This window comes from Monomorium pharaonis, chromosome 4 (genome assembly GCF_013373865.1).
Source record: "Monomorium pharaonis isolate MP-MQ-018 chromosome 4, ASM1337386v2, whole genome shotgun sequence".
Lineage (NCBI taxonomy): Eukaryota > Metazoa > Arthropoda > Insecta > Hymenoptera > Formicidae > Monomorium > Monomorium pharaonis.
In genome coordinates, this window is record NC_050470.1 from 88,172 (window position 1) to 103,822 (window position 15,651).

At 36.8% G+C, this 15,651-nt stretch overlaps 2 protein-coding genes and 1 long non-coding RNA gene across 3 annotated transcripts in view; 1 reads left to right on the top strand and 2 right to left on the bottom strand.

Annotated features, from left to right (window-relative positions):
• LOC114255194 overlaps positions 1-15,651 on the top strand; it is a 44,352-nt gene that overhangs the window by 16,407 nt on the left and 12,294 nt on the right. The window contains exon 2 of the mRNA XM_036285884.1: positions 2,368-2,533. Within this exon, the coding sequence (XP_036141777.1) occupies positions 2,455-2,533 (79 nt within the window). The 5' untranslated portion in view covers positions 2,368-2,454. The remainder of the gene's footprint in view (positions 1-2,367; positions 2,534-15,651) is intronic.
• LOC118645228 lies at positions 1,207-2,373 on the bottom strand. Its single transcript, XR_004963001.1, has 2 exons — positions 2,287-2,373; positions 1,207-1,867 (listed from the first exon to the last, which is right to left on the bottom strand). It is a non-coding gene; the product is annotated as an uncharacterized LOC118645228 (long non-coding RNA).
• Positions 6,381-15,651, bottom strand: part of LOC105838351 (lachesin) — a 159,969-nt gene continuing 150,698 nt past the window's right edge. Inside the window, exons 10-11 of the mRNA XM_036285879.1 lie at positions 13,084-13,185; positions 6,381-10,605 (exon numbers count right to left, since the gene is read on the bottom strand). Coding sequence (XP_036141772.1) covers positions 10,535-10,605; positions 13,084-13,185 — 173 coding nt within the window. The 3' untranslated portion in view covers positions 6,381-10,534. The remainder of the gene's footprint in view (positions 10,606-13,083; positions 13,186-15,651) is intronic.

Here is a 15,651-nt window from a genome sequence, read left to right on the forward strand (position 1 = left end):
CCACGCCTTAACGCAGAATACGATTTCCACCAAATTTGGCTGGAAATATCTTTCCGTAACGTACAATCACCTGATCGATCATTTGCGAGAGGACGTGTCTTTTTCTAATTGTTATAAATATTTTAAAAATTAATTTTTATCGTTTGGAGCCGTGAAACCGCTACGTCCTCGTCTTCGGCTCTGGGTGCGGCAAAAAGTGGTAATGTACTTTAAAATATAATTGCTGCATTATTTTGGTAATCAACTATGTTTTGCAAAAATGCATTTTTATAAAAATTTTTTATATACGATTAAATAAGTCTTTGTAGACTTCAAAAAATATTTTCGTAGAAATTTGAAGACAGCGTTCCTTGTATTTATCTGACTAACGTAATTAACAATTTAAAAAAACACTAAACAATTAATAACGATCGCGAATGAAAATCTCATAATCAGGGAATTTTTAACGTTTGATTGAATGGTGTCCCCTGGAAACGCCTATAAGATGTTCGGCCCTGGTTGCTGGGCGTTTGGCTGCTGCCTTTGACTGCTAGCTTCAGCTACATAATATTCTATTACCTAAGTGGCATTATTTTTATTAAGTTGCATTATTTTAGTTATTGTCAAAAGCAATAATATCTATAAATACATATATATGAGTTTGTAGCATTAATATTTATGGTCGATTAATTGCTCTTTTGAGATTTATAATAGAACAGCAAATTGAACAGTTTTTCAAATAAAAAATAAAATTATCATATATGATTTATATTCAATTCATATTCTATTATAAATTAAAATTTTACTTAAAATCTTTACCAAATCTATTTAAATACGTAGGATTTAAAGATATATGGTATTTCTTTCTGTATAAGAGGCATGCATTTTATATCTCGAATGAGTTACATGTCTAAAATCCAAATCCGATGAACGACTATGAGAGATCTCTGCACATATATAAAATTTAATGTAAGTTGTATTTTATATAAGTTTGTATATTTGAGAGAGTAATGTATAAATTATATATTCTAATAATTTGATAAGAATTATTTTACACGATCGTATGCTTTGTTTCCCAAATGCGTTCTTTATCACGCTGTATCTTACTTTCTTGATTACAAGTTGCTACAAGTGACATGTGCCCAGAATTACAAAGGATCGTATCATTATTGTATATGTCTTCAAATTTCGGGAAAGATAAGTTCTTCGAAGTTGTAAATCTTATCGTCGTAATAATTTATATAATCTTAAATTGCGTATGATATATACATTAATGTATCATCTATTGTATAATCATGAACCGCGTATGATACATACATTAATGTATGTATTATACGCGATTTAGAGATAAGACATTATTATTTAATATCAAGAAATTGCGCAAAATTTTATTATTACTACGGCTCCTTCAATCGTATCGCTCGAATTTTTGCGCGCGCAATATTAGCACGCGTACCTACGTCTACTTTTCTCCGAGATATCCGAATGAAACAATGGTCCAAGTAGAACAGGTCCTTTAAAAATTCATCGAGTTTGATTACTGTATTGCCTTCCTTTGCCAGCGTACACAAATGTGATTTTATGCGGGCGTATCTTTTCAAGTATTTTTTCATTTTCACTTCATGGACGGAATCTATGTCACGTTTACAAATAGTAGCTATTTCGGCATCATAGCTCTGCAATTTTCATTCCGACTTGCGAGAATATCCTGGTTTTCATCCACTATGAAGATCAAGCGTAACGTCAAGTCGGAGAAAATTTAAAAAAGCGCCGGCTTATCAACTCTTTTACGTAGTGGTACACCACATATATAGTACATAATTTCAATTAGCATTACAGTTTCTGCGTGTGCAAACGTTTCATCATTTCCTCTGCTTCCGTTTTACATCTAGAAATTAATTTGAATATCGTCATCTGATACTTTTGCTGTTAAAAGAGAAAAACGTATCATTTTTCTTTTTTATTAATTCTATTTAAAATAAGTCATGTTCTAAAACAAACTTTATTGAAAAAATATTTGTTAGGTTATGATTAATAAAGTTGAGAATTAAATACGAATGTTCAAAATAACAAACAAACGTATTTATACAGATTGGTTTTTCATTGTATATATAAGATAACTTATTGCAATCTTCAATAACTATTTTATTTTTAAAAATCAAAGTTATGCCATTTAGTAAAAACATCAATGAATAATATTGTTTCTTCACAATTTTCCATAGTTGTATTGCGATAGTAGTTTTTCATTTTAAATCGTAATTTAAGATCAAGTTAAGCTTGCAATTAATTAAGAAATGAAAGACTTACCGTACAGTTTTATTACTATGGAATTGGCAAAAAAATTATTCATTTCAGCGACGAGTAAACATATCGTCCTTTTGTTTTCAGTGAAAGGTTGCTGATCAATTCTGAAAATATTATGTGTTGTTGAACTGAAGAGTAATACATCGCGCGAGAACACACACATCACAAGCAATGCGATGCGACGCGAGGCGACGCGACGCGACACGACCACGAGGCGCCGGGATGCAGGGTACGACGACACGGATCGAAGGTAAGTAATTAAAATGGAATCCGACCGCATCGTAACCGCCCGCGGAGGCAGAAGTGGAGGTCGAGGGGGTGACTACGACGTGCGTAGAACATCCCTGGTCGAATGGAACTGCGATTACAATTCCAGAATGCTGCCGAACAGGTCGAAAACCGGTTATATCCGCTCGCACGCGGGTCAACTGCCAGTACGAGCTAGCCACGTTTACTTCTCCGCTTCTCTATCCGTTTGCCGACGCCGTACTCTGCCTTACTCCAATATCCGTATCCTCCCCTTTCCGCGACTTCTCCCTCCCTCGCTCTATCTCTCTTATTCACTCCGTTGTCGGCCACGGCAATGGAATTCGAACTGTAATTTCTAACCGCGCGACTACGCACGAGCCATTACCTTGCCGTTCGAAATTCGTAAACGGGGATTGCAGATTCCCGGACTTCCACGCGGCTCGCACTAAGAATTCATCCCACCCGGGGGTTTCCGTGCCGAATATGCATGATACGTGCCGCTCGAGAACCGGGGCTTTTCGTTCGGCTCGCCTTCTGTCATATTTCGGCTTGTATCGATACGGCATTTCGTATTTGCGTCATTGCCTCCGACGAAATGCTTCCGCAAATGCATCGCCGTGCTCGAATCGTTCTCAGTCTTGGCGAATACATCCTCTGATGTAACGTGTAGCTATTTGCCTATCATCACACTAATGGTACCCCTATTAATACCGATCATTATATTCACTGTTATATGCTTACAATTAAACCTGCGAATCATCGGATGGCATTTTAGCAATTATATCAAGGTTATTCGCTAACGGCTAAATTAACGAACAAATCATTTTATTGTCGATTGAGTTGTGGTGTTGAAAAAAATATTTTATGATATAACAAATGATTTTATTATACACAAACATATTTTACACGAATTTTATAAAAATATTTACAAAGATACATATTTATATTTAAATAATTATATTGAACCATTAAATTAATTATATAGGAGTTTAAGCGTGATTATAATGCTGCAAAAAGTTTTAACATTCTAGCATCCAGCTTTTCAGCGTCATATTTAATTATTTAGATGTCCAACATAATTATTTTCAGATCTGAGTTTCTTTTTACACACTTTAATAAAATAATATATGCTAATATTAAAGAACGAAAAAACATTTTTTATTAAATTAATAATTCTATCAAAATTGTATTATATATAATTATAATATGAAATACCACAGATATTAAGTTATAATAATAAGCTGCAATGCTGACTTTTGTCTTATTTTCTGATATGGAAGAAAATTACTCTGTATTAGGACACTCTTGCTCATTCAACGACAATTGCTACATCATTAGAAATAACTTGTTCGTTGCTCCGGAAAATAAATGTAGGCTAGCTATACGAAATGGCGCGCTAACTTTTTCTAATATCAAATATAATAGAGTATATGAAACTTTCGATCGTCCGGTAAAGACATTTTCTTTCCTTTTGCTATAATCGAGATAACGAATCCTCGCTGAGGGAGCACGATTATATCGATCATTTCATCGTACGTGACATGCAGTAACTTTGTGTCTTGTACATCCTGCCCGTTCACCTCTTCTGTTTCTTCATCCATTGGCTTTTATCAGAAAAATCTACTGTGCTCATCCATCTTTAAGATTAATTAAGAAGGCTAAGTTTTACGTAGATAAATAATTTTTTATTTTTCTGGTTATATATATATATATATATATATATATATATATATATATATATGTATATATATATCTGGCCTAGTAATACGTATCTTTATTATAAACTAATTAAAAAATTAAATCTTCTCTTTTTATATTTTTGCGTTGATCTGATTTAACTCTGAACTATTTTGAGCAATGTAATTAATGCCATGAATATAGATGTAATGAAAATTTCGTTATATATATATATCACTGTATTTGATAAAAACTTAATAATTTTAATATAAGATTGTACATTTATTAATAATAGCAAAGTATGGTTTTCTTCTAAAATTAATTAAAATCTGTCAGGTTAATTTATACTTATTCATTTCACGATATAGCGAGTACTTTTCGGCGATTCTCGCGAGGGGAAAAGAATACTCTGACAATGTGGTTGAATGAAAGACAAGCAGGCCGTTAAGGGAAAGAGAAGCTCAGATGAATGGTCGACGAAAATGCTTGGCAAGGCGGCCACTCGCCATGGACCGTAGCTATTATGAAGTAATGTAAAAGAGAATCAAAGAAAGAGAAAATGAGAGAGAGAGAGAGAGAGAGAGAGAGAGAGAGAGAGAGAGAGAGAGAGAGAGAGTGAGTGCGCAAGTGGAGAGTGAATTTAATTCATAATCTGTTGCAATACCTATTTGCTGGTAACTCAGTTCATAAAGATTTCAGAATGTCTTTCTCTTTTTCCTTCTCGACCGTGACAAGCTCGCCTTCTGAATATTTTATAGATTTTTGCAACTTTCTCTCATTGTGGCCGTTAATGTAACAATAGGCCTATTTTGCCTACGACAGTATTGTCTTTATAATAATTTTATTGATGTAGTCAATGAAAATGGCCATTGAATTTAGTAGCATAATTTTTAAATAACATAATGCTTAAAATGACTGTGAAATAACGTCCACTTGTTCTTCGTTTCAACGTTAAGACATATTATATTATGTGATAATTGCTGAGAGAATCAGACCACGTTCTGATAATATGTGATGTTCGTGTATTAAAATTAGAATTGTTCGGATATGTGAATTTCAATCAATACTTCCGCAATTACCATATTTGTGAGGTATAATCAGAGTGGAACGACGGATGTAGAAAGAGAACGTACAATACTTAACGATGAGGCAAGGATTCCATGATGTTGAAGCCGAACGAAACGAACGGTACCGATTAAGCGCCGGTAAACTTCGCCGTCGTCCCAATTCTCGGACGGAACAGCGTGGTTTTAATTAGCCGACCGCCGAGCGAGCTTACGGGCTTATAAACTGATAGTAACTTGTCAGCGAGGGGAACGTCATGTTATGCGTAAAATGATTCCGCAAGCCGCCTTGGGCTGCACGCGTAATTAATCCTCCGGTTAGTATGCCGACCGGCGAGTTGCTTCTTGTTACAACATTCGCGACAATAAACGGCGAAATATTGCGCAAAGGTTGACACATTCCCCGCGTTACTTCACAACAGATCCCCCGTTATACACCGCGACGTGTATCCGCTATCTTCGCTCCGCCGACGTATCTGACGTTGTTGAACTTTCATACCATTCCCCCTACGGCTGCCGCATAAACACATAGTCGGCCTGATTTAATCCGTCGATGGTAGATAGCGTCTCACTTCGCGGATTCACGCGACTTCACCACGCGACCCGAATGTTACGAATACCCGGTATCTTTTCCTCAACACCTCGCTGGCTCCTCTTCGCCGTCAGACTCCTCTATTTAGCTTACCCATGGCAAACAGAATCATGCGTCGGGGGATGAAACGTTTGCGGAGTTCCCCATAATCCGCCGCGTTTCAACCTGTGGTTAGTTGCAAAGTTGGTTGCTTAACCAGAACATGAAAGTAAAATTGTAACGCTAAATGAATTATTAATTGTCAATTGTTAATAACCGACTAAGTAATTTATTTATTATAAACGGTATGTTTTGTTTTAGCCAAAAGCTGTGAACATTGTTTTATTGTTTGCTTTTCTACTGCAACGTACGATGTATTTATTTATCTTTCATTTATATTGGAGCACAACACAGGTAAATTAAAAAAATGAGATATTAAGTTTTCCGCTTGTATCGCTGTGTTTATGAAAAGAAAGGATCTATTCCAAATCGAAGAAAGATGAGGAAGAGGGTATCGGATAAGAAGATAATCGCGATTTTTTTTATAGAGTTCTTACGTAACTCTTCTTTTATTACATATGTCGAGCATATTCATAAGAATGTCTCGTTTCTTTTGGTTTTCTTGTAAATAACAACATTCAAATCAACGTCGCAAAGCATAAATATTATAATAATATATATATTATATAACATATATATATATATATATATATTTATATATGTATGTATACCCAATATAGTCCCCCGTAATTCGTATATTTATATTTATATATTTGTATTTTCATATTTATAATTTGCGTTATGTATACATATATACCTTTGCGTTCAATACGTCTTATCACGTACTTGTAACGCTAAGACGGCGAATTTCTTTTTCTTTTCTTTTCACGTCGATCCGCATTTTTATCTTAGTGACTACAGTCAAAATATCTCTCGCTAAGATTTACCCTTCTTACGCATTTCCCCGCGCATGAGAAATGACGGCGAAAGAACTTAAAAGCGGAAATTCGCGAAACGGAAAAACGAATTAATGATGTGGTGTACGTGACGCGTCGTACACTATCATCGCTGGCTTGCGCGAAGCTTACTCTACGTGCAATTCATATCACTGGTATACTTCTATTTACAGGGTTCGTCAATGACGAGTCAACGTTCGAGCGTCCCTAGACCGATAATTCGAACAATCCGCGTCACCATTTTCCTTTAGCCTTTCACATATTTCATTAAAATTATTTGATTATAGTAAAAGGAATTAATTTTCAAATACTGTTTTTTTTTACCTTTGACAAATCCACCATCTCTCAATTTCATTAATTTTGCGTGTAATTTAACGAGCTTCAAATTCATGAGATCAAAAAATTGAGATTTTAAAAAGTTGAAAATGAAACTCTATCGCGCTACTTATGATGCTAACGGAAAATGGTGTTACGCACAGATATTATAAACAAAAAATCTTTGTCGTCCTACATGCAATCACAAACACGCATATACACACACGTACATACACATGTGCAATGTGGATCCTACTTGCGTTATGGGCAGTGCACGGTTCTTTTTAAGTACACCCAAAAAGAGTGATGTCTCTTTATTTTGTTACATAGTTCTGGGTTTTTAGTAAGCAAAATTGTTCACACAAAGATGTTAAGATTCTTCGATTCTTCTAGATTTTTATGTCTTAAACAAACTTGCAAAGTACAATGTATTCTACTAATTAAATTACATAACAAAATGTTTAAGCGTTATTTAATCAGTCTATGCCTATTAGTGAAATAAAAATTTCTTACACTAGGCTAACAAATGTTCAATCATCTTTGCATTTACGAAAAGATTGCAAAGTGTTCGTATTTATCTCTCCTTCACAAAATTATTATAAATAAAACTAATAAATAAAATAGATAAATAAAACTTTATATGATGTATATTAAATTGCATCAGTCTCTGATAAAAAACAATAATAGTTAATAATAATATTAAAGAATATTCAAAATATTTAGACATCATTTTGATAGATCATTCAGTATATTGGTCTAAAAATTTATTTGAGCACCTTCGTCGAGTGCAATCCATATATTGCAACATATTGTGTTTAATTGCTTGTTTATAAACTTTCACAATTTTACTTTTATCAAACAAAAACTGTTTATAATGTATCTATAAAAATGTTTTTTTTTTTTATTAAAAATATTAGTTAATCGTTCATGCGTAAATGCACTAAATACAATAAATACGTTTTAATCGACAAGTTGAGAAACAATTGCTCGTAGCGTTGATCAGATCGGGATTTGAATTCGTCGCAGTAATTTCTATAGACTGCAAACGCTGCGATGTTCCAAAAGCGCGTGATCCCCCTCATGTTAAATGCTTATGACTTTTAAGATCGCTAGTCTCGCGAATGATACGATTACAGACCTCATCAGAGTAAGTCTGCGTAATCCCTAAGTCGACCCGTTCCCTTCTTTAATCCATGGCGGGCATTAACTCCTTTGCGCACCGAGTGCAGGGACTCTCTCGAACCTGTTGCTTTAAACAAGATGTACGCTGAATAATGGATATTCCTAAGTAGTTAGAAGTCCGCTTAAAACCTGGCAAGACCGGACCAGCCTCTCGCGACCGCCTACGAATAAATCCCAATTTGATCAATTAACATGTAAACAAATCGATTGTGCCATGTCAAGTGAATCCAATATTTTTAGCAAATATGTAATTTACCTTGCAATTATTCCCTATTAATTCTGTTAAGTAGATATTTAGTTGGAAAATTTTTTGCTATCGAATCTGATTAAATACAAATTAAACGCACGTCGACGTTTTGCCATGCACAATGATAATGTATGAATATGTGTATGGAAAGTTATTTCTTAAAGCCAGCACTTTTTTCTGTTTGTATAAATCACTTATCGTTAATGCAATAAGAAATAATAAAAGAGAATAGAACAAAAGATGTTTTATTGATATGCTCAAGATTTTTGATCACCGCTGTCGACCTAGATTAGAACATCAGAAACAAATCGCGCTTACGTTAATATTACGTTAATAGTAATAATAAAATTTCCTTTTGTAATTGCATAAGTAAATAAATAAAGTTGGAGCTACGCGTATTCTACAATTCAAGAGAAAATGCATTTTACCTCAGCTAATCGAAATTTAGAACTAGTTATTAATTCACAAGCGGAAAAAGCAATATTTTTGGCACATTTATGCAAAAGAGGAAATAAATTTTGTGGTACAGTGAGAAGAAAATCAATTTGATTTTCCACTTTTGACTCTGATTAGAATTACAATTAAATAAAAGACACGTGTGCCTGTACATAATGTGAAAAAAGGATTGTAGCACTTTTTTTAAAACAGCACAGCAATATCAGATTGATTCGAAAACGTTTGCAACTAACAGTATTCGATTTCTTGATTGTTATTAACGATATATTTTCATTTCTTTCTCTGCCGCAAATTTTCCATTTTCTTCGTTTTCTCTTCACCTTGTCCGTGCTTTCTTCGACTGCCTCTCCAGATGAGAGCAACTCTCCCATCCCGAATCTGACGTTTTAATCTCAAGTATCCAGATGGGATCCATGATTTCCTACGTAAGGAGCTAAGGATAGAAACGAGGTGGAAAAAGAATCGAAGAATTTAAAATGTACTTGGCAGAACGGGGAAGTTTGTCACGGAGTAAAGAAGTAGAATCGATGCTGGAGATAATACACGCATTTTTCTCGCATTTACGCATCTAAATTAAAAAGAAAAAAGAAAAAGCTGATACTTAAGGAATACATACAGTCGAGCCGTGACTACGTATACAAATGGAACCTGATTCGGATGTTGACGGCGAATCAACTTTGCTCGAAGCGTGACTAACCCCCGCGATTTTCCTCGAGATACGTATCGTCGCGACGAATCTCCGAACGTAAGCGTTTCTTATGTTGTTGACAAAATTTGTTGAGAACCTTTACGTATCGATCGTACGAATGAAGGAAGAAAATCATTTCAGGAGGGAGATATAAGTTTAAAGTGCTGGAAAAAAAAAACTAATCGGTTCGGTGAAATTTTAATCCAGTATTAAGCTCGAACGATTTTCGTTTTGATATTCCGAAAAATGTCACTCACAGTTAGCGCGACTAAAATACTCTCGTATAATGTAGTTAAAAAACGTAACGATTCACTCTCACACACGTTCCGGATCGCACTCCCTCGCGGAGACAAGATCACTGTATCTGTTGTTGGCGTCATTGTTACGGCGTTATACAATATATTACACTGAAAGCGATAGTCGTTGCACTTTTGTCAATACCCTTTCCCCTCGTTCTCGTTGTTCCATTTCCCGATGCGTGTCTCACCCTTCAGGCCACGGGACGCACAATCGGTGAAAGTGAGATCGATGAGGATTCGTACTTCTTTAATTCTTGGCCACTCGTGGACTGTCGTCGCTACACTAACTTGGCACGCGTAAATTACTCTCCATCATTTAATGACAGACACTAACTACTCCGGTCAGTCTTTGTGTCACTTCTGTGTAATCGTGTGTACGCGTGTACGCGCGCGCGTACATTTCTCGTGTGTGAGTGTGTCTGTCTTTCGTGTCATTTGAATTCTAATTTTTCTTTCATTTCCTTTTAATTTAGTCCGTTAATTAGGGAAACCAACACCGATGGTGTATCAACGACGAGGTCATCGCTCGCTTCTTTTCAGATCTTGTTTATCGAATTATCGTTATGGCCAGAGCAATTAGTAGTAGCGTTACGGTCGTCATCACGCCCGTTGCTGAATCTGAAATTAGACAAGATATTTCTTTTTTTAAGATTGAAATGTCGACAGCAAAACGACAACTATTTCTATTTCTGAGTTTAAATACATCTAATATTTATAAGAATCAATATTTTGCTTATGGATATTGATGTCTTTGCTCCGGCCGTTTTTAGAACAAACATCGCACAAGTTCTGACATTTACATCAATAAAACTCCGAATAAATTATTTTATTCTCTCCAAATAGCTTTGCTGTATTTAAAATATGTTCTCATTAGAAAATAATATTGTGCCAAATATATCACACTAGATTCTAATATCTCGAAAAAACTATATATCTAGACTCGCGTTGCTGTGGGAAGAGCTACAGAAAAGGAAGGGTTTTCTCGCCATTGGTAGTTTCGAGAAGTCATTGCACAATCAAGGGCTTAGGACGACGAGAATCTGTCGTTACCCCGTTGCAGGAAGATTCCCGCGAAGGAATCCCTTCCCCTATGTCGAAGAAACGGAGTCGAATGCAAAGGGGGTGAGTGCTGCCGATTAGTCGACGGTCCAAGCGAAGTAGATACAGTAGGGAGAAATAAGGACTGATGAGGAGGAGTGAAGAGGAGAAGAAGAGATAAGGCAGGAAAAACGGGAGAAAAAAACCAAGGGAGAAAAAATGGGAAGTCAGTTATTCTTCCGGTTGGCTTGCACTGTACCGTTAGCTATTACTCGCTTGGAGAGAAATGTATTCTCCGGCCTTCTCCTGGTCTCACTCATCTCTAATTACGAATCAGAAACAACCCGGGTGGGCCGTCGCCTCCGCTAGCCGGATCACCCACTCGCCTCCTCTCCTTCTCCCTTTTCTATTCTCCACGGCCTTTTCTAGAATCTTCTCGACTCTCTCATCCAAGGGCTCGCAAGCAGTAACTTGCCTCTCTGACCCCCTTTCCCCAGTCTTACTCCCCTTTCTTTTATCCGGTCCCTGGCGCTGCCCCGGGAGAATTCTTCGCTTCGCTACTTTTGTGCGATCTTACCTTCCTTCAATTCGCGATTTCTCGCCCTAGCCCATCCTTCTTTCCTTCCCCTTCCCCTCTTACCTTCTCCTCTTCTTTCTCTACATACTTTTCTTTTCTTCTCTTCATCTCTGCGAGAAGGGAAATACGTTATGTATTTATAGTATTGATAGTTGTATTTTATAGCAAAAGCGCGAGAGTGCAAATTGGCGTGTCTCATTTCCAACTCGAGATTCAAACTTGTCGATTCAGAACGATTTCCAAATTTACACGCTTTTTAGATTTGATCAACAGCATATCGCGTCTACGTTTACTCGGCATAATGCAAAATTGATACACGATGTATAAAATTGATGTATAATATAGTTTCCGGTATCTTTAAACATTAAAAGAACATCGGGCGTTAAAATTATCGCGATCGTATCAGTGTTTCGTTGAATAGAGTTCCTATTAGCAATTTGACGTTAATCTCATAGCAGAATTTTTCACAGAACGTCCGATATTTCTAGCATTCTTTTCATCGTACTTACATGTGGCAGCTTGCAATGCAGTTTCCCTCGTTACTGGTTCAACTTGCCTTTTTCTATGCGAAATTACCTTACTTCTCCGAGACTATCGCGATCGTCTCCGCGGAGAAAACGGATTTTCACACTACGCCATTATGCAAATTCCTCTTAAAAGTAACCGCGGTCGAGCGAGATATTGAGAGACGGTAGCGCAGAAGCATAGAAGTGGAAGGGGGCTGGGACAGGGATCGAATTACGGAAGAGACGCAGGGGTGAAGACGGATCGTGGAAGGAGGAAAAAATGCGAGGGTAGAAAAGAATTATCCGATAATGCCGAAGGCTCGGCGGAATTATGAAAGGTGCTACACACACCTGGCCGCGTTCAGAAATGCGGTAGACATGGCCGCTCAAATGCCACGGCAGAGCCGCGAAATGCCGGATAAATGCCGCACTTTCGACGGGAAAACTCGTTCGCGTTTCGCCTCCTCGTACATAACTCGTTCGCCCTCCGTGACGAGGGGCTCGTCAAAGCTGGATCTCAAATTCATGAAGTAACGGACAGCTGCGCTTACTGTTCAGCGTATGTCCGGTATCTGACATTTTATTGCATATATGTCGCTTAATCGGCATTACACGACTGTATGGCATCAACGAAATATTTTTCTGACGTTACATTACCATTCTACCATGTCGCATAAAAAAACGGATATAATTGCGGAAAGCGCAAATGCAATTGACACGATCATGAATTATTCCACAAAGAAAAATATTTTGTTCCTTGCAGAAAAAAATTTATAAATTTAACAAAAGACATCGCTTTTTTCTATTTTGTGCGTATATGTTATAGTATTTATATATCTCGATTCTATTGTTCTCTTATGAAAGTTTTAGAACTGAATGTGTGAAACTTTTGTATAAATACATACATATTTTATAACTGTTATATATATATATATATATATATATATATATATATTCTACTTATAATATACTCACCCTTATCAGGAGGCCAACCATTAAAATTTCTTTTTCTGTCTAGTTCAGATGACTTTTGCTCCGATTTTCCAATTTCGTTCAGGTTTGACTGGAACTTGGTACCTTGAGAGAAACATACGAAACAAATATTTGTAAAAAATATTACATATATCGATGATTAATAATGGTTAATAATAAATCAAGTATACAAGGATATTCCCAAGAGAAATATTTTTCCACGTTGAATAGTTCACTGCAAACCGGCGACAATTTGTTTTCCCGGATGTTATGGGAATGAATCCCGAACGTTATGGGAATAAATTAAAAATTCAATCTCGCTTCGAGACATTATAGTGCAAAGCCGTCGGTGAGACAGAGGAGATGAGATCTGAGAAAACAGAAGGAGCGAAAGGAGAGACTTGCGTGGTTTCGCATAGCGGAACCACGGACAAAGGGACGTGCAACGAGTGGCCTTCTCGACTGAAGATGTTTACGAGCCTGTTACGCATAAAGTGGGTGGCAAACGCGTTAACTAGTATGCAAACTCCGAGTAAACACAATTCCCTTATCCGCGCGCCAAGTAGATTCTATCCATGTCGCGACACACGCTTGTCGTAAGCCCGCCGCGTTTTGGATTACATTCTTGCAACGAAACAGTTCGTGATGAATATATATTTTGATAAAATTACACAACCAGACCTTATGTGTGTTGGTTTATCGTGTTATCGTGTGTACGTGCTTGGCGCCTAAAGCGCACCATGATATAAATAAATAGACAACTTATCACTCGAACGTTTTTACTTCATTACGTAATTAAAATCAGATAAAATATGTATTATTAATATATTTGAAAGATAAAGCTTCTTTTTATAATTCTAACAAAATTTATTTTTCTATCTATTAAATTATTATTTTTTAATTTATTTTTATCTATCTTTATTTTAGTTAGAAAAGTAGTAACAAATGACATTTACATATTAATTAAAGTTCTACAATTTCACACCTGAATAGATGGATTTCTCATTAGTTATCGCAAGATTATAACCGCCCATTGCGCGTCAACGTGCGTTTTATCCCCTTTTAAAGGCTGCACGATGCGTAGATAGTATATCAAGTTACGGGCAAAATGCTACTGATAGACGCAGCTTCTCTAATATGGAGAACCAGCTAGCAGGTAGCAGAAGCCGCAGAGGCCTGGCAGCCTGCACTTACGGCTTAATTTCGGGGTATCCACGGAGCAAGGTGCTTGTGAATATCGCTTTGTGTCTTCGTTCCCTCGCGATTAGATTTGTAAGTTCGTGGCCCCGAGGCGATGCCAGTCAGTTTAGGTAAGGGACAAGGCGAGGGTTGTGAAGCAGCGCAGGGAAAGCACACGATCTTGGCACGATAGCCTATTTCGGGTAAGGTAATGGGTGATCATGACGGCATACGCGCGCGCGCGCTTGCGTAGGTCGCTTGTACGTTCGTGTGTATAGTACCAAGCTGATGGTACAGAGTAAGGTCGCTGCCGCTGCTACCTCGCCGGATACACCCTCGGACAACGAGGTGAGACAACCGTTGTACGGCGACGCAATGGATAGGCTAGACAGACGTATGCAAATCTCGACCAAACATTAGCAGTGACAATGTGTAACGTGCGCCGTACGTATATCCGTGTGCCCGAGCCAGTTCTATAGTTTCCTATATGCGAGAATCTCTATCGCGATGCGGCTGTTTCTGGAGCTATGCGTGGGCGACGACGTGTTTAGGGAAGACCAGACCTATAGCCGCCTTCATCGCGCGAGCATGGACGCGTGTAAGCTCTACGGGAGCGTGTAAACTTTGTTATCTGTAGTAGTTTAGGATTTCTCTAGCGGGACTACGGGAGTAAGAGTTAGTCGCGACAAAATTATGCGTGAGGAAATTTCTCAGGAAGAAAGGCAATTGAAAGACAGAGAGAGATTATCGCTATTTACTGTGTTCCATAAAATTCTCTTAAGCATTAAAGCTGTAAAGTTGTAACAAATTTTCAACATATATAAATAGTATAATTTAAAATTGAGGTGACACAAAATACAGAAAGGAGACAGGGGGGAGAGGGGGAGAGAGAGAGAGAAAAAGAGAGAGAACAAATATTCAGAAAAATGAATAGCAATGAAATTTATGCTCAATTTGTGTCTGACATCTGTTGGTCCCTGCAAATAAAAATGTTCACCCCATCATTAACTCTTCGTGAAAAATAAACGTGTTTAAACTTACGTAATAATTTGGAAATTGATCAACACATTACTGCGCGTTGTGTTACAACAAAAAAAAGATGAAAATATTGATAAACGCTTTCCATTCTAACTTGAAAATTTACTTATCGTACATGTATCGAAAATGTGATCATTGCATTCATTTGTACCAGCATCCTTTCAAAGTATATGAATTTTGAATTGAAATGAAAAGAATATAGATTGCAGTTGTAAAGACTTAATTTGTTAAAATATTGGTGTTTCAACAATGCACATAATTCGTTATTTATAGGATGAAGTGCATCGATATATCTAATAAGGTTCTCACGATTGAACATTCGATACAGTAAAATATATTGCGGCAATTGCACAA